The sequence below is a fragment of the Lissotriton helveticus genome, chromosome 10 (assembly GCF_964261635.1).
Source record: "Lissotriton helveticus chromosome 10, aLisHel1.1, whole genome shotgun sequence".
NCBI lineage: Eukaryota > Metazoa > Chordata > Amphibia > Caudata > Salamandridae > Lissotriton > Lissotriton helveticus.
The window spans coordinates 1,047,492,237-1,047,518,355 of record NC_136071.1 but is presented as its reverse complement, the minus strand read 5'-3'; the positions used below and the strand labels follow the sequence as shown (position 1 = coordinate 1,047,518,355).

The 26,119-nt window shown below is 43.2% G+C and overlaps 1 protein-coding gene across 12 annotated transcripts in view; it reads left to right on the top strand.

The window, feature by feature from the left end:
* The window catches only part of NEBL (nebulette), an 874,906-nt gene that overhangs the window by 668,322 nt on the left and 180,465 nt on the right, over positions 1 to 26,119 (top strand). For 8 of the 12 annotated variants that reach the window (XM_078663756.1, XM_078663751.1, XM_078663750.1 and 5 more), the window contains 2 exons: positions 11,234 to 11,344; positions 11,454 to 11,564. The exons of 2 other annotated variants lie outside the window; for them this stretch is intronic. In XM_078663756.1, coding sequence (XP_078519882.1) covers positions 11,234 to 11,344; positions 11,454 to 11,564 — 222 coding nt within the window. The remainder of the gene's footprint in view (positions 1 to 11,233; positions 11,345 to 11,453; positions 11,565 to 26,119) is intronic. 2 more of the 12 variants (XM_078663754.1, XM_078663752.1) reach the window with 1 other exon arrangement.

The window sequence follows — 26,119 nt, the reverse complement described above, 5'->3', positions numbered from 1 at the left end:
GATGGCCCCCCACATTCTTGCCACTTCTCTCTTTGCCACCACCAGTGCCAATGCTGTAAAAATGATTTGCGGTCTGCTCAGGTCTACGTCGCCTGGGATTCCCAACAGTATAAATTTAGGGTCCGAGGGTATAGCAACCCCAATACTTTCCTCAGTTCCTGCAATATCTTCCCCCAATAGACCTGTATTATATTGCAGTCCCAAATGTTGTGATAAAGGTTTCCCTCATCATGTCCACATCTCTGACAGGTAGGGGTGCTGGCTCATCCTATTTTATATAGTCTGGCTCGGTCGTAGTAAGCTATATGGAGAATTTTGAACTGAATGAGGCGAAAGCGTGATTTGATCACCACCTCCCGAGGGTGCATCAAGGCTGCCTCCCAGTCTATGGTTTCGAGTGTGCCCAGGTTCCCCTCACAGGTAGATCATAGCTTGCCCAATATTTCTGGGACATTATTATTGAGGGTCTGGTATGTTAGTGACACTGCATTCATAGGAATGTGCTCCTGGAGCAGTCTCTCTTCCAGAGGGCCATAATCTGGCTTTGGGGAATCAACTATCTTCTCTGCTTGTCATGCGTGCCTGATTTGAGCATACCTTAGAAACTGGGAAGTCTGTAGTGCCAAGTCTCGTTGAAGGGTATCGAAACTCTTAAGTTTACCCTTTACCATAATGTCCCACCCTCCAAAGCCTCGTAGCTTCCGTATTTCTTTTAGCCAAGAGCAATGCCAGAGAGGTGTTTGTTTAGTGAGTTTCTGGTCCCACCCCATTTACTTTGTTGCCCTCCCCCATGCCTCTATTGTGGCTTGGGTGGCCGGAAGGAGTCTTCCTTTACATCTGCCACCATAAAGGTAGTGTAGGCAGGTGCGTCTGGCCATTGTGTCCCTGTCCAGCCTGTAGGTGGGATGATCTCCCTATGCATGTAGCCACTCATTCACTGGTGCTAGTTGTTCCGCCCAGTAGTAGGCCTCTATGTCAGGGAGCGATATTCCCCCATTATACTGATTTTGTTGTAGGGTACCAAGTGAAATTCTAGGTTGTTTCCCCAGCCACAGGAGTGAGCGTAGCTCAGCATCAATATCCGGGAAGGTTGCTCGTGGGAATGGAAAGTAATGTTCTGCAGTGCATATCATGGCGGGGCAAGGTGATCATTTTGAACATAGCAGCCCAGCCTAATATAGTGAGTGGGAGCGCTCTCCACCGCTGTGCATCTTCTGCGAAGTTTGTGAGTACTCGCTTAATGTTTTTCTGATAGCAAAGGTCCCTATCAGTGGTAAGGTAAATTCTCAAGTAGGGAAACCGGTCATGGGCTATCTGGAGGTACCTGGGGACTGTAGGCCACGTAGGCAAAGTACCAGGGCTATATATTACTGATTTGTGCCAATTGATTGTATTCCCCGAGGGATGTCTATACTTATTTATAGCGTGAAACAGGGTGGGAATCGTAGTAGTCGGGTGCGTGATATATAGAAGTATGTCTTCTGCATACAGGGAAATCTTTTCTTTCGGGGTATCCACTGGATAGATGCGAAATCCGTGCACCTCAGGGTGCTGCCGGACAGCACAAGCCAGTGTTTCTACAGTGAGGGCAAAAAGTAATGGCGATAGTTGACAGCCCTGCCTAGTACCTCGTCGAATGGGAAAGTCGTCTGAGTTGTGCTGTTCACCCTAACCCACGCCCCGGGGTCTTTATACAGAAGTCCCACTGTAGTATTTCTATACATGAAGATGCAGGAGTCACAGAAGTATTTAAAGATGTTTATTCTTCCAGAAAGATCTCATCCACCAGCTAGGTACAGGCACACTTAACTGCTCCAAGTCCTCCTATCTTCTAGCATACTATGACATGTTAAAATTCTAATCAGAGAGTATACACAGAGCTAGAAAGTAACCTCAAAGACTAAGTTATCATACAGAAATGTGTAAGAAGGATATTACACCCACCCATTTCCGGAAATTGGGGCCTATACCGAATTTGAGCAAGGTGGCCTTGAGGAAGGGCCAGTGTACTGCGTCGAACGCCTTTTCCGCATCTAGTGACAGGAGAAGGTGCGGGGCATCACGATCCTTGGTCCCATTACCTAATTGTGGGCCCTGCGCAGGTTCAGTCTCGTCGCTCTGCCGGGCAAGAATCCTTCTTGATCCTGGTGGACTAGGGTCCTTATTACGTGACGAAGCCTCACAGCGAGGATCATCTCCAGGATCTTCACTTCTGTATTAAGTAGGGATATCGGGCTATAGGATTCGCACTGGCTTTGGTCCTTTTTTGTTTATGGATAGGGATGATTATAGCCATGAGTAAATCTGAAAGGAAAACTCCCTCTTGGCATGCATCCTGAAAGAGACCCAAGAGGTGGGGACTAAGAGATCCGAACACCTTTTACAGAGGTCTGTCGGAAGTTTTACCGGGGCGTAGTTGGGTTATGGCCATTTTGAGTTCTTCAATCGTAATGTCCACATCTAACCCTTTCCTGTCGGTGTCATCTAATAGAGGGGTATGTATCTCCGCCAGATAGTCTTCAATGGCAGAGGTCGGGCACTGGGGCCGAGTGTCATAGAAGGTTGCATAGTAAGACGCGAAAGTCAGCACTATCCGGTCTTCTGTTGTCTTTGGCATCCCTTGCGGATCCATAATTTTCATTACTCATCCGGCCTCTGCCTCCTTTCTGCTAAGCTATGCCAGGAGTTTTCCCAATTTGTCCCCTACATCATAGAGCTTGTGTAGGGTTGCCTGGGCCTGTGCCTCGGCCTCCTGGGTAGCCAGGGCCTTGTACTGATGCTGTGTGTCTGTCAGTTGCTGTAAGACCTGGTGGTCCGCCTTTTTGGTATTGGGCCTCTCAAGGGTGAGGATTCGGGTTTCTAAAGTAGTTAATTCTTCCTGATCTTTCCTCTTATCCCACGCTACTCTGTTTTGTGCCCTGTCCCGCTGAACAGTTTTATAAGCTTCCCAGAGTACTACTCCTGATGGCATGGAGCCTTTATTTTCGTCAAAGAAGATTTTTGTGTCCGCTCTAATACCCTTCAGCATTGTCTGATTCTGTAAGTCCCATGCAGACAGTCTTCAGCACCTGTGTCCCGTCCGAGTCCGATGGCTCACCCGTAAATACAGGGGGGAGTGGTCCGATTACCCCCGCGCCATGTTTTCTGCCTCATGTATAGTCTGCATGTCACCCTTCAGCAGGAACACATAATCCAACCTAGAGTAAACCCTAGGCACACCCGAGTAGTAGGAGTAGCTCTGTCTCCCCGGATGTAAGTGCCTCCAAACATCTACAAGACACAATGTCTCACCGAGACGTGCTAATTGTGTAGTGGGGTGTGTTTGCGTATGAACCCCTTTGTGGTCAGTGGGTCTATGCGTCATGTAATTAAAATCCCCCCCGATAATATGTATTGAGTGCGGCACCTCTAATACGATTTCTGTCATGTTGTTGAGCGACGTAGATTGTAGTTTTGGCAGGGCATAAACTGAAAGGATAATGAAAGTTCTGCCCCATGTCCCTGTCACCCCAACGGATGTGCCCTGTGTGTGTATCCATGTGCGTGCCACACAGAAGGGGGTGACTTCTCAATCAAAATTGCCACTCATGTAGAGCCGGAGGTGTACACCGCATGGGCCAAGACGGTATATGCCCCCTCATTTAGGAGGGCTTCTTAATGCCATGGGCCTAATTGACATCTGGCGTGCCCTTCACCAAGTTGATCGTCAGCACACTTTCCATCGAGAGCACGCGGCTCCCTTTCTAGAATAATCTATCTATACAAACCGGTCCTTAGGGGGTCAGGGTATTTCTTAAGGTCTAAGAAAAAAGAGAACAATTAGAAGCTATCGAAAAGGACACAAGCTTACTTGAGGTCCAACTTATAAACTCGGACACCACCGACACTTCCCGTAAGCTGTCCCTTAAACAGATGGAATATCGGGAGCTTACATGGGCGGAAGCCATAGTAAACTCTCCATCATGTCTACAAATACAGTGACCAGGCTGGAAACCTCCCTGCCTGGTTAGATAGGTGTTTACAAGCGAAAACTGTGTTCAAAGACTGCAATCTACGGAGGGTAAAGACATAATAGAGTAGAAATAGTGGAAGAGTGTGCCACATACTACAAACAGTTTTACTCTCCATCCGGGGATGTAAACCCTGCAGATTTTCTTGAGTTCTTGAAAGACATTCCACTCCCGCCTCTTACATCTGCGGATAACGGCCCCTTTGAGGAGGACATATCCCGGGAGGAAATAGCAAAGGCAATAGAGGAATTAAAAACAGGCAAGTTACTAAAACCCAACGGTTTGCCAGTAAAATTATACAAATGGGGAGAGGAGATGGCCTAACTGCTAAGGTGGTCGACCTTGAATCTGGGGAACTGAGTTCAAGTCTCGGCAATGACGGTGAAAATCCTGTGATTCTGGGCAAATTACTTAATCTCTCCGTGCCTAACAAAAATGAATATGTTCTCATGTAATGCAACTGGTGCTCTGATACCCGATTCGGGTCAAGTTCGCGCTATTAAAACTGTAAGAAAAAAGAAAAATGCCACAAAAATAGCTCCATACTTGCTGGGGTTGTGGGAGGAAAAGTAGGGAGTGGGGTATTCTCCTGAGTGATCAACGGACTGCCACAATAATACTCATCCATAAAGCCAGGAAACCCCCAAAAGAGTGCGCCTCATATAGACCCATATCTCTTCTAAACGTTGAAACCAAAGTTTGGGCAAAAATTCTAGCCTCTCATCTCTTCAAGGTAATCACTGGATTAGTTCACCCAGACCAGTCGGGGTTAATGCTGGGTAGAAGCACCACACTCAATCTCAGGAGGCTCCACAGACTGCTCAGCAAAGGACGATTTAAACAAGAAAATGCTGTGATCTTGTTCCTAGATGCCAGAATGGCATTTGATACCATGGAAGGGTAATTTATTTTTTAAGTATTGGCAAAACAGGGGTTTGGTCCGAGGTTCCTTGACTGGGTACGCCTCCTATACTCTGAGACACTGCGCAGGTGGTGGTGAACAGAGAAACCTCCAAAAGTTTTTCATTGTGGCGTGGCTCCCGTCCAGGCTGCCCACTCTCTCCGCCCCCCATTTTGCCATGGTGTTGGAGCCGCTCGCTGCATGGATATGGACGTTCACTAGCCAGAGTCTGTAATATAATTGTAAACTTTGGCAGAGTATCAAGATACATGATTAATTGGGGAAAATCACTACTCATATGAAGCGGAAACTCACCCACACTTCCAGAGGATGTGCAATCCGAATAACCATAGGGAACTTCACATACTTGGGAATCTTTACCACTACCAATCCCGCCCTATCATATGTCAAAATCCTTGTCGCGCCACTCGAATGGTTGAAGGCAGATGCCCAACACTGGACGTCACTCACACTCTCAATACTTGGGAGGTCATCCCTTTTTTCCTTTATGCCCTTCATAACGCACCATTTCCAGTCCCCTGAAATACTTTAAGGCAATTAATTCTGAGCTGTCAACTCTTTTGTGGGACGGAGGAGCCACACGGATCACGCTCAAAAAGATAACCTGGGGATGGTATGATGGAGGGATCTCCTTTCCGAACCTACAGAGGTATTACTGGGCTGCGCAACATGACCACTATCAACCAGTAAATATACTTACCTGACAACAAACCCTTAATCCGGATGGTCCATTGGAAGATGTGTCCTGCGGATACCTAGATCCCTTTATGTGTTGCCCCGCATGAGTAGTAATAAAATCCCACAAACTGTATGATCAAAATCTGGCAGGCAACATATAGGGCGTTAGGCTGGGACAACAAACGAACACAATCTACCCTCTTATGGGACTCGAATGCCCTAGGGACACTGGGAGGATACCAGGAATTTGACAAATGGGAGCTCATAGGCCTATCAAAAAGTAAAGATCTGTTGGTTCAGGGCGTAATTCTCTCCCTTACAGACCTCTAGAGGGAATATGACTTGGCAGACTCAGAACTCTTCAGATAACTACAAATCAGTCATGCACTGGAATCAGCAATCCCCACGGGTGTCAATCTTCCAGAGTACTCCCCACTTGAAGACTATAACACTAACAAATAATCTACAAGATGCACTCTTACAATTACAGAAAAAGTGGGCGCTAGACTTTGATGGACTAGAAGATGATGAGTTGTCAGAAGCACTAGCTTTACCTAGAGAGGTAGCCGTCAAGGAAGGATTTAGATTGATCCAACGTAAGACACCACACAGGGTTTACTACGCCTGCACAACACTCTTGAAAATGAGTATGATGCAAACTGAGAACTGTCGCTGTGGGTGCAATCAAAAGGGCACCTTCTTTCATATTATTTGGGAATGCCTGCCATACAACCCTACTGGAAGGAAGTGATAGCAAAAATTAATGGGAGGTGTTGACAACCTCAACACCAAAATGGTGCATTCTGAATGTCTGGGAAGGAGTATCCATCATAACAATGGGGAAAATATGGATGACTTTGGGTTTGATTGTTGCCAAAAGAAACATAGCTCTCAATTAGGAAACAGCACTGCCCCCGAGATTCAAAGACTGGGAAAAAGACATGGACGCCTGTATGGTGACAGAGAAGACAGTTTACTCTAATGGAGGCTGCCCCAGGAAATGCTCTAAGGTTTGACGTAAGTGGAATCATGTACCTGGTGGGCTGTGCGCACCTCCTCATCCCCCAGAAGGGTGCTAAGAGACTGGAGTAGTGCTCAGAAGTGAAAGGGTCTCATTATAATAATAATGTTGTTACTTTACTGAATTGAGTAGCCTAATTTAGCTGTTTAATGATGTCTCTCGGTGTTCTAAAAGTCTGGGTTTTAGGTCCCATCCGTATACCCAGTTTTGCCTTTGAAGTAGGCATTCTTCAAAGAATTGTCTTTGTAGGGCACACATTCTTGTCCAGTCTAGTCTTAGCGCTAGACATACTCAAGGGGGTTGGAGACAGCATTGTGAGAGGCCAGGAACATCCCTATTCAGGTGTTTATGACAACTCCTCCCACGACTGAAGCTCAGGAAGGCCCATGAGCCTTGTGATGGGCTGTCAGGGTATACAGGGCACAGCTCAACTCTTTGTGTGACTGTTTAGAGTGAATGCACAAACAGGCCTCTGTCAGTCTAAACCAGATGTTGATTCCACTGGCGGGCAGAGGCACAGGAGGGTTAAAGAAGAAAATGCCCACTTTCTAAAAGTGTTATTTTTCAAACACACAATTTAAAAACCATCTTTGTTAAAAGATGCGTTCTTAAATTCGGAGCTCAGAGAGACAAAACTCCTAATCTCTAGTTGTTCCCAACTGATAGTTACACTTGTAAATGTTACAAGGTAGCTACAATTTTAGCCTATGTGAGAGCTTGTCCTTACAATAGTGAAAAACAAAATTGGCAGTATTTCACTATCAGGACAGGTAGAACACATCATTGCATGTCCTACCTTTCAGATACAATGCACCCTGCCCATGGGGGTACCTTGTACCAATCCTAGGGGTGCCTTACATGTAGAAAAAGGTAAGGTTAGGACCTGGCAAGTGGGTGCACTTGCCAGGTCAACATGACAGTTTGACATCGCACTCAAAGACACCACGATGGCAGGCCTGCAACAAGTTTACAAGGCTACTCATGTGGGTGGCACAACCAGTGCTGCAAGCCCACTAGCAGCATTTGATTTACAGGCCCTGGTCACACATAGTGCACTTTATTAGGTTCTTACCAGTAAATCATATATGCCAATCATGAACACCCAATTTATACAGGTAGCACTTGAACTTTAGCACTGATCAGCAGTAGTAAAGTGCCAAGAGTACATAAACCAGCATATGAGCATAACATTAAAAATAAAGGAGGTAGAGGCAGAAAACAGGGGAAACCACACCAAGGATGCCAGGTCTAACATCGGCTTACTACCTCTATGTTAATCTTACATGTGATACTCCATGGTTGCCTTTTATTTTATTGAGGACCAGATGTATTCCAGGGCTGTTACTGTGCATCGCTATGGCCTCTAGCGCATTTACCAAATCGGCACCAAATATGTCCTGCCTCCGATCCTGAATGGTCATTTGTGGAATACCCCAGTATTCATCCTCCCATTCTTTCCATTCCTCGCAGATGTTTTTTCCAAGAAAGTTTGCATTACAGTCCCCATTAATCATTAGCCATGTTGTGGGATATTCAACTTGAAGATTTTCTAAGGTGTCCCATTAGTGATTTCACAGTCTCACTTTTCTGAGCCAGCGTTGGCTGCAAATAGATATTTCCAATAATTAAGAGAGGGGTTGTACCATCAATTTTGCTTTTACGTTGTTCGGTTTTTACTCTGAGGGCATCCCCTTTGCCTGCCCAGATTACTGTGGAGTTTACTGCCAGGTTACTCTTTATTTGAATTGAGACCCCTCCACGAGGGTGACCACCACATTGGAAGGGTAGGGCAGGTGAAGCGACGGTTGGATATCCATGGAGAGCTCCGGCTCTGGGTTCCTGGTTTCCTGCAGGCAGATTATGTCATACTTAGTGAGTTCCCCGAGATCCCTTAGTTTGGCTTCTTGCCCCGATAGACCTCTCGCATTCTAATAGCAGATTTGTATCTCCCACATATTTGGGCTAGGTCTACATAACTTGCGCTGATAAGGAACAGCCATTTGAGTGACCATCCATCCAGGCCCAGCTGAATTGAAAGTGTGGTAGGGGGATATCCTCCTCTTTGTTAGTTTTGCAGCTTGGCCAGCCATGAATTTGAAAGTTTATAATGAAAAATTGCACCAAGAAGCAAAAAGCACTATCGGGGATACCTGGTCGCACTGAACTGGGACAATGTCAAAAGTTCAGGCCAACGTCAAATGAGCTCAGGTCGGCTACAGGGACCCAGTTAGGCCTGGTGAATCAGAGTACCTTAATCCTGGTTTGCGGAGCACTTGCATGGATTTGCGTCAAAGATGTGTTGCGCAGCAGAGGCAAGGTGCAGGCTCTAAAATGAAATTACGCTGTGGTGCGATGTCCCGATGCGTCAGCATCGAGAATCTTGTCAACGGGGCTTGTAATGCAAATGCCAGTGGCTAGGATGCGAGGTGCAGGGGAGAGGATGTGTCGGTTGCGATGAGTGGTGAAGCTGAGATCCAGATATTTGTCATTGTCGCTGTCATGAGATGCAAGGAGCTTGCGCTGGGAAAAACGTTGCACAGTGCCAGTTCCAAAGGTGATGCATCGGTCCCAGTCATGGGATGCAATAGCGATATGAGTCTTTTGTGATGGGTCCAATTCATGCAACAGTGTCAATGCTTTCTATCTGCTTGAAAGATGCGTCTTTCAGCTGAAGAGATGCATCGGTTCTGCTCGGGCTGCCTTGCTCAGCAGAGGATGCATCAGTTTTGTTAGAGAATCACCTTAGGCCCACTGCCAAGGGTCCAGGACTGAGCTGGCCCCCTAAGGCAGGGTAGTCTCACAGATGGCAGAGTCTAGGTGCTGAAGCAGGTTGGTTCGAAGTCTTTTATGTCCCTGAGACTTTGGATTAGTAGGCTAGTCATCTAACCCTTGGAGTCACTCTGGGTTCAAGTGATGCTAGTACAGTCCCCTCACCCAGGAGGGAGGGCAGCAGGTTAGCTCAGCAAAGCAGAAGTACAGCAAAACAGCAGTCCAGCAAAGTGGCAGTCCTTTTATCAGCACAGCATTCCTTCTTCCTGCCAGAGTCATCACTGGTCCAGAAGTGTACTGAAGTGGTGGTGTCAGAAGTCTAGTACTTATGCCCAGTTGGGCCCGTGAAAAAGGGGAAACTTCAAAGACAGCCTTTAAAGTGCACAGAAGTCCCCCCTTCCTGCCATGGTTTCAGACTCACTACAGGGGGGTATGCAACTCTTTGTGTGGGGACAGGACACCGTCTATTCAGGTGTAAGTGGGGCTAACACTTCTCCTTCCTCCCTCCCAGCCTGCCAGGATGGCCCATCAAGTCACACCTAAGCTCCCATTGTGTGTAGCTGATAGGAGGAATAGACAAAGCCCAACTGTCACCCACCCCATACATGTGATCAGAGGAAAGGCAGCAGGCACAAAATGGCTAAAACTTACTAAAAGTGCCATTTTCAAATTACAATTTAAAATCCAACTTCATTATAAGTTAGGATTTTAAATTAGGATTTCAGAGACCCCAGATTTAGGTATTTCATCTTTTCCCAATCGGACATTACGCTTATAAAATGTAATAAGGTAATTTCTATGTTATCCCATGGGAGAGATAGGCTTTGCAGTAGTGAAAAACAACTTTGGGAGTTTTTCACTACCAGGACATGTATAACGTAAAAGTACATATTCTGCCTTTTAAGAACATTTCACCATGCCCTCTCGGTTGTCCGGGGCCTACATTAGAGGTGAATAAGATGTATAAAGGTTTGGACCTGGCAAAATGTTTATTTTGCCAGGTCATCATGGTAGTGTACACTGCACACACAAGTTCTGCAAATGGCATTCCAGAGACATAGTTAAAGGTCTACTTAATTGGGTGGCACAACCAGTGCTGCAGGGCCAATAGTAGCATTTCATTTACAAGAGCATTGCACATGTAGTTCACTGTACTAGGGACTTATAAGTAAATTAAATATGCCAATTGGGTATGAGCTAATATTATCATGTTTAGAGGAGAGAGCACATGAACTTTAGCACTGGTTAGACGTGGTAAAGTGATCAGAGTCCTAAAGGTAACAATAACAAGGGCAGAAAAAGTGAAGGAGGAAAGCAAAATGTTTGGGTGTGACTGAATCGTCTGTTTTATAAAGAGTGTATTGGTGTAATTTCAGTCTAAAATGGCCTTTCTGCTACTTTTTGGCAGTTCCCCGGCATTTGCCCAATTTTAATTAAGACTCGTAGTTTTACATTCAAAATCACAATTTGCCATCACTCTTCCCAAACAAACAACTTACTCAACAAAATCAATATTTATTTCCTAAGACTAAGTCAATTGGGTGATACGTTTACCATGCATCAATGTTCCCTAAGCCACCAACAGTTCCATAAAAGGTGGTAGCCTATCAAACCCAATTTAACTTGCTCTTTAAATCCTATAAAAATATATAATTTAAAAAAACTAAATCTACTCCACCCTCTTATGGAAAAAGGCCTATGCAGATTGCACAATTTAGCACTTTAACATGCCATTTGTAGGTTGATGTGGGAAATCATTAATTCATAAAATTTCTCAATTTTGCACACTCAATTTAATCTAATTAATAGTTTTTTTGTTTGTTTAATTTTTAGAAAGAGTACAAGAAGGATTTAGAAGAAGGGGTGAAAGGAAAAGGACTGACAGTGTTGGAAGATACACCAGACTTAATCAGAGTGAAAAATGCATCACATATTCTAAATGAGGTATATAGTTAGTGAAGATTTTTGACATCAAATAATATCCAGTTTTTGATACTGAAGGATATAAGTAATGTTCCAAAAATACTGAACTGGTTTTACATTTCTTTTGCAGAAGGAATACAGAAAAGACCTGGAAAATGAAATCAAAGGGAAAGGAATGGATGTCAGTTTCGAATTTCCTGACATCCAGAGAGTGAAACGAGTAACTGAAATCCTTAGCCAGGTCAGAACTTTTAAGCCTTATGAACAATTCTAATATTAACAATGATGATTACAGAGCACACTACACCATCAGTCTTATAACATAACAGAATAGTTGTTTATTTTGCCTGACATTTTGATACGTTTCGACTGAACATAGCACCTAGGAAGCTATTTACAAAGAGGTTAGGAAATCTTAAGAGAGCAAAACTGTGTGAGCCTTGACTTTAGGCTTGCAACTTTAAGGGTCTCATTACAAAGTTCCCAGAGTTTACCTGTTAGCTCCACTCGTCCATTGTTAACAATACTGAGGTACTGGTAACTCAGTAAGGGCAATGTTACTAGCAATTACAAATGGAACCCTGAGGTTCAGCTGAGAAATGAGGAATTGCCAAGGGCATTGGTAATTTCTGATGAGATTTCCACAAAAATTACTCAGTTGACTAAAAAGCTGGCAACTTTGTGTAAAGTGAGCTTTATGCTTTTCCCCCAGATTAGGTTCATAGAGAGGATTGTTTTACTGTGTTAAAGCTCCTTCTCATACACCACCTTAATGTTTAGAGATTGTTTATTCATCTTTTGCATGCTACACGCTCACTGTCAATGTTTTGTTGATTTAAATTTACAAGTCTTTGTGGATGCAAATTCACTGAAAACATGTTGTAAATTTCACAAAGATCCAACAGTTTCATCATTCCCAATACTTGTGCAAGGACATCTCCTCGCTCAGTTATTCCCCTTTTTGCTCCAATAAATGTAAATCCACTGTGTCACTGAAACTAGCACATTGCCAGAATTTCCATCATTCTAGGTGCTATTTCCATATGTAAAATTCCATCAATCACAACATTTTGAATATATATGAAGTATGTAGAATTGCAAATACACATTGTTAATCTAAGCTACTAGTAAATCTAATTCAGTTATATTTAGAGAGAATTCTACAAACTGCAACTGTATTAATAATATTTTGAATAAATAACATTGCATATCTTTGTAAATGATTGTACAGAATGAATATTTAGGGTACTACACAGATAAAATCATAATGTAGTCAAACTCAAATTGTTTTGATTACCATGGAAGAGAACATTTAACCCCTTGCATGCGGCCGCGATTCTGTGCCTGTGCGGCAAAATCGCAAGTGGGCGGGTTCATGACGGCCCCCATCCGTCATCAGCATACGAGCGCCGTAGTGCATGACGGCTGGGGGCCGTCATCAGCATGCAAGGGGTTAATTCATTACCATACAATAAATGGCATTTGCTAAATAGTAAAATGTTATAAACAGTAAAATAATCTTTACCCTACCTAAAATAACTTATATTATAGTGTGGATTGGGAACAGAACCACTTGAACTATCTAACCACTGCTTCATGAGTGCACTAAACAAGATATTGTTTAGTGTGCATTCTAGCAATTAAAGAACATGTGATATTTCTTTATGTATCATCGGGTAAGAAACACCCGTTGTGCAACCAGCGTGAAAATGTACTTGTGAACAATATGTTAATGAGACCTAGACACTGCACATGTCAATTCATATAAAAGCTGATTCAAAGAGTTTTTGAAGAATGCTAGTTATGGATAGCTGTATGCAGCCTGAGCAAAATTCACCAATAGATATGCTTCAACCATTTGGGAGATACTGACTTTGTGAGACTCCAGAAAACAAAGTAACAATTGTATATATTAGTTTGTTCTCTATATCTTAATATAACCATTGTCAGACACTATCTTAGCAATTTGGGCTACCAAGGCGTCATTGGTTGAAAGTTAGAGGATTAAAAAATAGATAATGAAATAGAACACACCTGTCATCCTATGTTCATACTTGCCATATGAAATTTGATGGTGGTCCCTTCCCACCAACATGTATATCGCAAGCCCTATTTTTCAAATACTTACTGCTTGCACTTGTGAAGTGGTCCCCTATGAGTGTTTTGTACCTGGAGCACCTTGGACTGTCATATGTACAGAATGTGGCCCTTTTTGTTGGTGAATTGCAACATATCTCGGTGCAGTCTTTGTGATTCAAAATGTATAAGGGAAATAGTTGTGACTTTTCTTGCATAGTACATTTTCTTTTTTCTCCTAAGTTCTTTGAAATTGAGTGACACTAAGTTTCTAAATGTCATCTATCTGCATAAAGCCAGTTGTCGCCTTTTTTTCCTCAACACCGACAACTCAAGGAAAACCGTGCATAGCAGGCAAACTACATAACAAAGATTTGGCAACCAACTGACTGTTTTCGTAGTAATAACTCCAAGATTTGCTAAAGAAAGAAGAAAACAATTGAAAAAAGTCACTAATATTGTAAGGGTATGTTACAGTGCTTATTAAAGTACATATTTACTGGAATTTAGTATTAATTTATAAAACTAGTATTAGATGAGTTGAGTGAGTTCCTTTGCACAGTGCCTAAAAGAGAGAGTGCTTCAGCTCCTGCTGTGTAGAAATGCTTTAGCTCAGTTCATTAATCTGAGCATTTAAATAATTAGGAATGCATAGTTTAATTAAGCACCTATCCCCACACTATCACCTCAGGCTCACAATACACACGCCAGCTCACAATTAAAATATATAAATCAAACTCAAACTTTAATGCACTGGAATTAGATACCTGTAACCGCACCAAAACAGGCTTGAGGCAGGAGTAGCGTTGCAAAGGTAGGCAATTCTTTGGTGGTCATTATCACATGATCCTAAATTTATTAGGCACCTAAAGGCCACTTCTCAAAAACTATAGTTTAAGAGATAAACGGAGCAAACTTCTGACTGATAAAATCTCTCATTAGACCCACATCCCTTGTAAAATAGATACGTTTTTCCTTCGCAATCCTGTTTGGAAATAGGTTGAAGTTCAAAGGGGGCACTAAAGTGGAAAATCTCTGGTCTGTTGAGGCTAGATTACACACCATTTGTACATATTTTCAGAGCAACTATCACAATTTAGTTTGTGGTACACATGTATCCTATAAATGTAATATATAGCCCCCATTCAGCCACCTTTTTGCCCCCCTCCCGCCCCCTGTTCTCACTCAGTGGATTATCCGGGAGGTTCTCAAATCTCCCTTAATCCCTCACAACTCTATTCTGTTCCGGAATACTAATCCAGAATCTCAGTAATAGTGGTCTGTATTTTTATAGCACGTGTCTTTATTATCATGCTAAATAACAAGTGATACCACGGCTAAAGCTGGAGGTGACAATTGAGACATGCATGTCTCACACACATTTTATCATCAGCAAGCACTTATTACGCTTCGCTGCTTCACTATCTCTGTTACAATTTCCACCTTTAGTTTTAGTTTTCTTTGCATCTTCAGTCTTGCTCCTCAGGCAAACCTCATATAGCAGGTACACAAAAGCATGCACAAAGAGGTTCAGTAACGGTTCTTCTCTTAACAAAAGTATTCAGTGGTGCCAAATCCTTATTAAAGAAAAACACAGTCAACAGTTTTCTCCAAAATAGATAAAATATAAAGCAGCAACAGTAAAATTATCTGCACTGTGGCAACCGTTCTGTAGAACTAGCCCCAACAGAAGCCGACAAGTCAATTGCAATTATTTGTGTTTAGATCCATGGAGTACACAAACTCTGCTCCTCTGTTGAACAAATCTAATTGGTCTACTCATTGGGCAACCTGATCATTAATGAATGGATTTTGCCAAACATGTTTGAACTAAATCGGAGACAATGGTAGACTTCATTCCATACCGCTCATTGTGGCCTACCTCTAGATCAAAGTCTCTTTAGACCTGAAGTTCTTTATTCACAATTATTGCCTGCATTCAGACAAATCCATGATGGACCAAAAGTGAACGGACATGTACCGTCAGTAATATTGCAGTGACTAGAAGACGTTTTATGTTTCCCCTGAAAGAACTTTGGAAGGGACTAGTGATCAGTGGCAGCTGGCAGCGAACGGGGTTGATGGGGAGAGGGGAACAAAATATTTTTTTTAAACCCACTTACAACCTGATGGCCGCCTCTGTCTCTCCTTTGTTGTTGCTTCTCTGACGAGTCCCGGAAGCACACTGGCACTCATAAGCCAATCACAACGCTGCAATGCAGTGTTGTGATTGGTCTGAGCACCGTGGTTTGGCACTCAGATGGGGACTGAGAGCCTGGGCATGTTCTCCACCCAGGCTGTGTATTACAGCCATGTGGAGAACATGCAAAGTGTGCATTATTGTTTGGCTGGCCCAAGACGGCCAGCCAAACGGCATGCACACTTAAGTGCATGAACCACTCCTCCTCCTGAGGCACCAGCCGAGCCCCACCCAGCCCTGTTGCTCAGAAAAATACAATGATAATAAAAATGTTATTTTTACCTTTTTCCTGCTCTGGGAGCAGTGGGGTGACGCTTTTCCATTGTGGCAGAGAGGAACCACCTCTGCTAATGATTGAGAGCTGTATTCATAGATTACAGGCCACAGTTTAGAAACAACAATCACCCCAAATATTGGAGTTAGGTGATATAAACATGGAACTGCCTTTATTTGGGGTATTCAGCTGGTTATCCTGTTATCACTATTTTATGACCGATCTGGCTTTGAAGCTGTAAAAAAATTGTGACAGTGTGCATTACACATCACTTTTCAGCTGAATAAACAATCTACTTGGTCTATACTCACCCTTTTGGAGGCAGTTTGAGCCAGTATACAAGTATTGTACACTTTTGTGTTGATAAGTAAGCCAGCAACAATGGAATGAACATATGCAAGGGTAAAAGGATATTTAAGCTTGAACTGCTAAAGAAAGAAGAATGTTTTTAGTGCTGATTTACTTAGTTAATGGTGGGCATAACTTATATAATGTGCTGTAGCATAATTAGATGAAACCAAAGGGAAACGGAAGATTACGCAGAATTATGCAATGAGTGTAGCCCAGCATTTAAGGCCATTTCCATAGTGTGGAATGCACCATCGCGGTCTTAATGGCCCATGGATGCATGTTGCACAAGAAATAGCGCTAAATGAACAAAATACGACAAGATGATTTCTGATGCGGTGGAAATCATTCAAGGTCCACTCAACCTCGTGCATGCTTTTTGAGTTTCAAGACTTGTGAAATCTCAGAAAGAGACATGTGAACCAGAAATACGAATATTTTTTCGTTCAACATCAGGTAAATGATTCATGATAGCTGAATATTTTAGGAGTCATGAATAGTAAGATAAAAATACACAGGTAGTTTATAGGGAGCATTTGGAGGTACTTTGGAGTCTTCCGGCCAAAAATGATTGTTTTGTTTCTTTGTTCTGAGTCATAGTGCATGGAACCAAACTAGTCAAGAAACCTTTCAGTTCCCACTAGAAGTTGTGGGGCAACATAAGATATCCTTTGTATGATGTTGCTAAAGTTCTACAGAAATTAAATGAGAATGCAAGTCTCAGTAGACAGTTTTTCTTTGAATAGGTGTTGGAATTCAACAGAATAGTCGAAAGTATGGCTATTTTTTTCAGCAGAATGGGAGCATTTGATGCATTTTTTAATTAAGTCAGACGAGATCATGATGATTGATGTTAGTGTTGGAAAGTTTTTTACTTAGTCTTCGTAATGGCTAAAGTAATAAAAGAATTTACTTCACTTGGTCATTGGTATTTGCAATGCAGATAGAGAGGTATATAGAGAAAACTGTCAGTATGGTACAACAGGAGAGAAAGGAGAGAAAGAAGAGGAAATGGCAAGTTAGTTCAACCAGGCGAAAATGAATATGATCAGAAACTTGTCAGCAGTACCTCTGTGCTGTAGGTGGCTTAGTGCAGCTTTGCGTCTACATCGTTCCACTCATGAAGTGGCACGCAGAAATTCGCATCAGCGCTACTCATTCATGCTTAAATTAGTTCTTTTCTTCCTGGGTCATAAGATGCAGATCTGGACCTATCTTTTTTCTCTTCCCAAGACCCTTATCTGCTACAAATTTAAAATGATAACGCGCAAGGGAAATGTCAACTTGAACGACTACACTGAGTAGGGGCTGTCGCTAGCAAATGTCTGTGAAAGATCCCCATCAGCTTTACTTGTGGTGCCTGAGGTTGAAACATGACTCCAAGGCATGCAGTGACTGCACCTTGATGAATCCTAAGACTGTCCGGGACTATGGGGCGAAATTCTACATTGCCAAGCACTGAAAGACTCCATGCCAAGACCTTCCTTTCTAAGCAGAACGGAAGGTCCCAGTCTCCATGTTGTTCCCATTCTAATCATTGTTGCGGTCAAAGTCTTCAGGTAGTTGTTGAAAAGGCATATAATGTCCAAGTGGAGCTCAGCCCCTTCCTGCCACTCTTGAACTCCAGAGAAGATGTGAGGGACTCAACGTGCATCTCAGTCTTTTTCGTGGAGCCTTTCCCCTATTTTACACTTGTCTCATAGCAACAGGCATTTCCTGGGCCACAGGAGGCACGTCAGAAAATTGACGAATTCGGTGAAGCCATGCTGTGGCTCTTTGGCACAACACTGGCTCACTTTGGTGTGCATTTGAGCCCCAGCGAGTCGTGATTGCCTCATACCTTGGACTCTGCAGTGGGTCTGCTCTCTGCGCCAGCTGAACCCTCTGGACCCCTACGTGCTCCGCACCAGCTTACATGCAGACTCCGGTGCTGCTGCCAGATCATGGAACATTGATGCCAAAGCCATCAATGCCAGATGATGAAGATAACCCTATTGTGCTTTCCGACTCTTAGTCAGCACCTTTTTCAGTATAATCAAGGCAGTGCATTGATCCCCTTGGGCTTCAACCTTTGGACAACCCATCAGACTCTGATACTCTGCTCTTGAATCATGAAGGGCTCAAACTCCTCATACGTTACAGATTCTGACAATGACGTTTATGAACCTGATAATAAATTTGCCCTGCCCTTGCCCTGTTAGCCTTGGCATCCTTTGCATGGTGTCCCTTGTGTTTATGCCTCTATGTTCTGTATATTTGACTGGGTGCTGGACTTTGTTTTTGCTGGCTTGTGTACTCTGGGTACTTTACCACTGCTAATCAGTGCTAAAGTGCAAGTGATCCCTGTGTAAATTATGATTATGATTGGTAATGCACGATTGGCATATTTGATTTACTGGCACGTCTGTAGTAAAGTGCACTGTGTGGGCCCAGGTCTCACAAATCACATGCTAACAGTGAGTAGCCCTGTAAACCTGTCTCAGGTTTGCCACTGCAGTTTCTGTGAGTGCAGTTTTTAACTGTCTTGTCGAGCTGGCAAGTGCACCCACTTGTCAGGCACACATATTCCCTTTTTTTACTTTATGTGAGGCTTCCCTAAGGTTTCTGCTGCAAAAGACTGAAAAATCAACTCATCACCCTTCCAGCGCCTGTTTTTAAGATGCAGCACAGCTGCGCAGGAGAAGTTCCCACGCACTGCCCCTGTATGGCCAAGGAAATTGATGCAGCACCTGTTTGCACCGTGAAGAACCATGCAGCCCAATTCCAGAGCAACATGTGTTAGACATCCAAGACCATCACACTGACTCTGACACAGGACCTGCTGTACGTTTGAAAGAATCAAAGCATCACTGGTCCGCGGCTGAAAGAATGGATGCAGCACCTGTTTGCTGCTTCTGCCTCGACATCCAGAGCATCCAGATTTCAACACCTCACATAGGTGCGCCACTTTTTCCATCACATTACCTACCTGCAGACCAGAACCATCTTCAGATTTTGGCACATCGCTTCCCCTTACAGTGCAGAACCGATCCGCTGGTTCATACCACTGCCAACTAGAGACCCCCATTTCTAACAGGACCTTCAGGATGTCAGTGGGATGGACACTTCTCCAGACACTGGGCTAGTTTCTCTTCCAGGCACTGCCCCAAAAGAAGGCACTCCCATTTCATTGGTCCTATGAAGGGTAACCAAGGGTTTTGACCTCCAGTTTCCAACTATGTAGATGAAGACCAACATCCTGATGGAAGTGCTTTTGCCATGGTAAAAAAATATTAAGCCCATGCTTCAGTTTAATGAAGCCGTTAGAAACACCCTCCTGGTGGCTTGAGAAAACCCTGGTTCAGACCGCCAAGTAACAGACAGATAGCGTTACATCCTCACCCAGTTCTGGGTGATTGTGGCTTTTTGAGTCAGCACCCCTCACATGAGAGTCTAGTTGTGCAGGACTCAATGAGCAAAGTCAATTCTAAAGCTTTCCCTACCTGTCACTCGGATAGGGAGTCAAAGCCCATTAAAACCCGTGGGAAGCCCATGTTTCTTCAACAACTACGGCACTACATTCTGTCAATGCCAGATCGCTCTTAGGCTGCTATCAGCATGCCCTTTGGGACTCCAGTACCCAGGTCTTACCTTGTGTCCCTGAGGACGTACTTTTTGTTCTCATGCAGGCTATCCAAGATGACAGTGATACAGCTAAATGTACTATCCACTGTGGATTGGCCACCACAGATTGCCTAGGCAGGGCAACGGGCTCTATTGTAGCCATCTGAAGGCATGCCAAATGAGTTCCATGGGCTTCTCCTAAATGTTCACCTGGTTAATGGGCATGCCTTTTGATGACTTTTTCTCAAAGCCTTCCTGCAGAAAAACAAATTGAAGATGCTCACTGTGTCCCAAGTCTTGTCTGCCCTCAACTCTGAAGACTAGATGGTAGTGTTGAAACCACAGAACACTTATTTTCACATCTCTGTCCTGCAGACTAACAGGAATTATCTGTTTCATGGTGAATAGGAGAATTCCCAATTTGTTGTTCTCCCTTTTGACCTCACCAGTATCCCTCAGTTGTTCATGAAAATGATGGCCATGGCTGCAGCACATATTTGGTGGTCAGGGGTTCCAGTCTTCCATCTTGACGACTTGCCTCTTGAGGGTGGGCTTGTTCCAGGCAGCTATCACCCACTTCAAGATTGTGGCAGACCACCTCATCAGAGCCATTCTGGACATAGTGCAGTCTTGTGCCTTCTCTCCATAAATGGAAAGTCCAAAACATTTGGGCTATGATTAGGGGTGGGTGTAACTCATAATTATCAAAAAATGACATGTAATTATGTGTAATTACATGAGAGGCTCAATCCAGCATTTTGGCCTTTTTTCTTAGTGCAAAATGCACCCTTGCTTCTATAAACATGTCAGAGGAAGCATTTTGCTCTAAGAAAGTAGGACTAAATGCTACAGGAAAGAAACAGCAGAAGCCATCAGTTTCTCACTCTTTCTGAGTTTGTTGTTACTGTGCTCCTGGGGTAGGATTATTGCCCCAAATTACTCTTAGTTACTGAAGCTGCTGTAATTGCTTAATTTCGATCATTTTGTATTACAGGAGTAATGCGTAATTACTGAAATTATTCAGATTACTCCTGCACAGTTAAACTTTTTCCTAGGCCTAGCTATGATCCTGATATTTCAGCCTCTGTCCATTATATCAATGAGGATGACTCTGAGGCTGCTGGGACTGATTGCATCCTCAATCGTGGTGGTCAAGCACGACACTTGATATATGTTTACTCTGCAGTCAGATCTGAAATCCCAAAGGGTATGGCATTAAGTGGACCTCTCCAATGACACCTAGAATTTGGAGGAGACTGCAAAATATCTTCAGTGGACGTTACTGGACCACAATTGGGTGAGAGTCAGACCTGGCTCCCTACCCCATCCAGACTGACAGTGGTGACCAACACATACTTTCTAGGTTGTAGTGGCCACCTGTAAGTGATGGAGATAAGTGGCATATGTTCCCTGGCAGAGTTCCTGCTCCACATAAACCTTCTGGAACTACAGGACATCCACTTGGTGTTGAAGACCTTCCTGCCATCCGTCAAGGGGAAGCTTGTGCAGATGCTCATGGACAACAACCACCATTTGGTAGTGCAACGAACAGAGCGCGTGAATTCCTGAACCCTAAGCCAGGAGACATTATACCTCCGGAAATAATTAGCACAGCAGCAGCTTTTGATGTTGGTAGACCACCTCGCATGGTCTCTTTAAATGCCATGGTGGATGAACTCAGCTGCTGACTGCTAGAGGATCACAAATGGCAATTACATTTAGAGGTGGGAAAAGGTCTCTTCTGTGATTTGGTAGAACATTGGCTTCAGAGGTTGGAAAAGGTCTCTTCTGTGATTTGGGAGAACATTGGCTTGATTTTTTGCCACTACCAAGAATGTACAATGTCAGCACTTTTGCAGATTGAAGTTTCTAAGGTGTCACTGTGTCGAAAAGGTATTCCACACCTTTCAACGATACCTTTTCTGCCCGAGTTCTGAAAAAGATCAGGAATGCCAGGCCAACGTCATCCTAGTGGCACTGGAAAGGGCACAGAGAGGTTATCAGACCTCCTGGCCCTAAGCATCTTACCTCCAATCAGACTGCTGCCTCTGGTGGATCTTCTGTCTTTACCTCCATGCTTGGAGATTGAGTTGCGACAGCTGACTACATTCAGCCTCCCTCCTGAAGTTATAGATGTCATCTTTGCCTCAAGGCATCCCTCGGCAAACTCAATATACACTTGTCGTTGGGACAAGTTTGTGATTTGATGCGGTAATCAACATATTGACCCACCTCAAGCCAGGTTATCAGTAGTACTGTTGTCCCTAGCCCAGCAAGGACTTAATTTGGACACAGCTAAGAGGTAACTGTCAGCTTTTTTGTTTTTTTGTGGTTGCAGGATCATCCTTCTTTGTTTACAGCAGCCGTGATGCTTTTGGTGAAGGGTTTGCAACATTTATTTATACCCATTCCCTTTAAAATACCTTAGTGGGCTTTTATCTTAGTGTTCAACTTTTTCATTTTTTTAACTACTGCACAGGTGTCCACTATAGATTCTCATTCTCAAGACAGTGTTCCTCATTAAGATTTAATTACATTGGTGTGGTGAGTGAGTGAGCTGCAAGCCCTCTCCATTAACCCACTGTTTACTTCTTTCTTCTAAGAAAACTTAATCCTGAGAACCTGAGCTCCCTATCTTCTGAAAGTGGTGACTACTTTTTACGTCTGGCAAAATATCACCCTACCAATGCTTTTCTCTCCACCTTATCCCTCTTATGAGGAGAAGAGACTCTATCAGGTCAAAGGTCAACTGCATATGGGTTAGAATTAAAATGAGAGACAGCAATAAATGGGTTGGAATGAATGGGTGAGAATTAAAACGAGAGACAGTAATAAACATGATTCTTGGTGAGTAATTCTAGTGAACCATTGTATCTGCCAGCCCACCCAGGAAATGGCAGTTTCAAGTTCAGATGGGTGTCATCAGTATAACAGGATATGTCAGATTTCTTTACAATATAATTCAGAAGTTGAACGCAAAGACTAAATAATGCAGGGTCTTCAACAGTGGCTTGGGGTACCACTTGAAAGGCAGTTACTTGGTTATACATTGCATGATCCTACTTTATCAGCTCCATTGGCCCAGAATAATTTGAGCCCGTCCATGACTTTGCATTCAAAGTCGATGCAGCTTTTAGAGTGTCAGTAAGGAAGGTATGGTTTACTATATTGAAAGCCATCAAGAGGTTGCAAAAAAATTGAAGTCATGAATCATCTTGCCCAAGATGTGAAGAGCAAGGTCAGTAATTTACAGATTACCATCTCCATTCTTCGACTGGCTCTCAGCACAGACTGGAACTCATCAAGCAGCTTGTTTTAGTTAAGTGCTGCATTGCTTTCGTGATTTTGGTGAAAAGTGTAAAAACTGGTTGGTAATTATTGAGATAATAGAAATATGTTTCTTTTAAGTACGAGCAGCACTTCATAAATGTTTTGGCATTGATAAGTAAGACACGTTTCCCTTTGTGAATGGGTTACCACCACTTTCAAACTGATGATATAGTATTAATGTATTGGGACCAGAATTGGGTCGCAAAACAGTAATAAATACCAGGGACACCCCTCCCAAATACCAAGTCGCAGATGTAGTTACTATTAATCGACATTTTGCATTTTGTGCATTAGAAAACGCATTTTTGCAGGTGCAAATGACCCAATTTTGCCAGTCGGGCAGTTTGCGACCACAAAAATGCTTTGTGCATCTGTCCTTTGGTTAATTGTCACATTGCTTGTGTGTATTTGATAAAGCCATGAGATAAAACATCATTTTTACTTGAGAACAACATTCTCACTTTTTGTGGGGGGAATTTTATATCGCGCAAACTAGACCCTAGATAGCAGGTATCAGAGGGCTTTACATGAGCACCATTTTCGTCACATAGGACACATTAATTATTGTTAGGCACGGGTAGATTAAGTGATTTGCCCAGAATCACAGGATGTTGAGCGCTGTTGCCGAGACTTGAACCAGGTTCCGCAGCTTCGAAGTCGACCACTCTAGCCGTGAGGCTATATCCTCCCCCTATTAAAGCAATATACATCATTGTTGGCAATGAAAAACATTCCAAAGCTGTATGATCTGTGGAAGAAATATAATGAGGATTTGGCAACCTTGGCGGAGGTCGCTTACGGTGGATACTAGAATTATTGAAGTAAGACGCAATTTATAGATGGACACAAAGAGAGCTACCTATGCTTTATCTGATAGGGAAATTGTTGATTAAGCGTATTGGGGACATTTTGAACAACTGTCTAGTTGAATTACTATGGTAGAAGTTCATTGCCAAAGATGCAAGAATGAATAGTTCACAGAATACCCTTTCCACTATGCGAAAGTTTCTACTCAACATGTCCATCTTCACCTAACAGCATTAGAACGCAGCCCTCTGCATGCGGACACAGTATTCAAGTTGTTCATGTCAAAAGAATGGTATACCCCACCTTTTCTCCTAAATTGCACCAAAGATGAAAACATTTGACTTAGCAGTGCAGCTATTCCTTCATTCCTATGACCAGGTTTGAGTGACTTTCAACTAAAACGAGCAGATTGTAAAGATCAGGAAGAAGCCATTACCCAATAAGAACTTTGTAAACTTAAAGAAAGATGGAGGGACAATCCATGTGAAACTGATGTAAGCTCATTTATTTAATTCGTCTAACAAAGTTTAATTCCTGTAAGCATAGACATTATAGGTTTGTGCCATTTGATGACTGAAATATAATAATGTAGAGCCAATAGGTTGCTACTGTTGCTTGCATACAGCTACAAAAAGTTCTGAAACAGAAATATTCATGGATGAGCTGTAGGGAGGTCCTTGAATCGGGTCCCCCATAATAATTTCGAAACACAATGTGTACCGCTTGAATTAGGTAGCTGATCTATAGCTAGTACCTTGGGGCACTTTTTCAGCAACTTCTACTGCCTCTTACATTGAGGCAGTTTCATACTTTAAGTAGTTACTAATAACCCATATTCTTTGTTAGGTTTAGGGTAAGAAGATATGTTCTCTAAGTGAAAGGTGTAAGTCGCGTATTATAACATGACCCACAGTTCTGCCCACAGAGGTAAACAAGCATTTACAATGCAATAGGTCTCGCAGCATTAAAGTTTGAGTTACTGGCATCGTAAATGACTATGCTTTGCCTTAATTTTTTTTATTATTTGCGAATGGTATATAAGCATTGTTTGTGAATGGTTAGTTGCTTATGCTAAGCAAAGTTGGCAGTAATATAGAGTGCTAGTCTTGCTTGTTATAAGCATGCTGATTTAAAGCGCTCTGATACCTGCGGGTAAAGTTTGCGCTATATAAAAGTGAAAACTAATAAATAAATTTAAAAAAGCCTACCTGTACCACGTCCATTCTTATTCTGCGATGCCACATATCTTTGGGTCCCTGTACTTATTAACTTCACCCGGCTGTGGGAAACCTCCATGGCAGGAACAACGTGTTGCGGGGCAGACACGGGCAAAGTAGCCACTGTCCTGTGGCTGCACCGCGGGGTAACAGTGTAGGGGCAGGAAGGCAGGCAGTTGGTAGTGCTGTGCCATAGCAGTGTAGTTCTCTGTGTATGCTGGGTATGAGGGTTGCTATTGGCTGACAAGAAGTGGTGAGGAGGTGCCGGTTCGGTGTGCCTGCTTCCTGATCTTGGGCAGGCGACAGGTAAAAATATGTACATCTTGAATCAAATGTCAGTCTCTCAGACTATGTAAAGCACTGTGACGTCCTGCAAGATGTTTGTACTTTAGAAAAAAACAGAAATAATAACATATCATCTAATCTTAGCAACAAATATGTCCCACGCTATGGTGTGCAAATTGCTGATCAGAGAATTCGGACTCTTTTAAGTATTGGCAATACACAAACAAGGTATTCATTCATTCATATTCTTAATGCAATATATTACTGGAGTGATACAGGAGAGTGGGGTAAACGTATTAATGGCTGCCATTCACAGAACAGTTTCTCTGTTTACACTGTCCCATTCGTCAGTCAACCTGTCTACCCAGCCTTCTTGTCTGACTTATACCATCTTTCTGTCCGTCCTTTGGGGTTTGTCTGTCTTGTCCATTTGTCTGTTTACTCACTGAGCCATTTACCCGTCTATCTACCCATCTCTAAAGTTAAGTACAACCTCGCTTCTATTACAGTACCTGTGCCCCTGTGACCTGAGATGAGGCGTTGACTCCGCTCTGATTCATTGCCTTTAACTGTGCGATGGTGTGTATGGAGTTTGGCTGCAGCCTGTACCAAACGTTCGCAGTTACGTGTTTGTGGCAGAACTGAAAGCAGCGCAG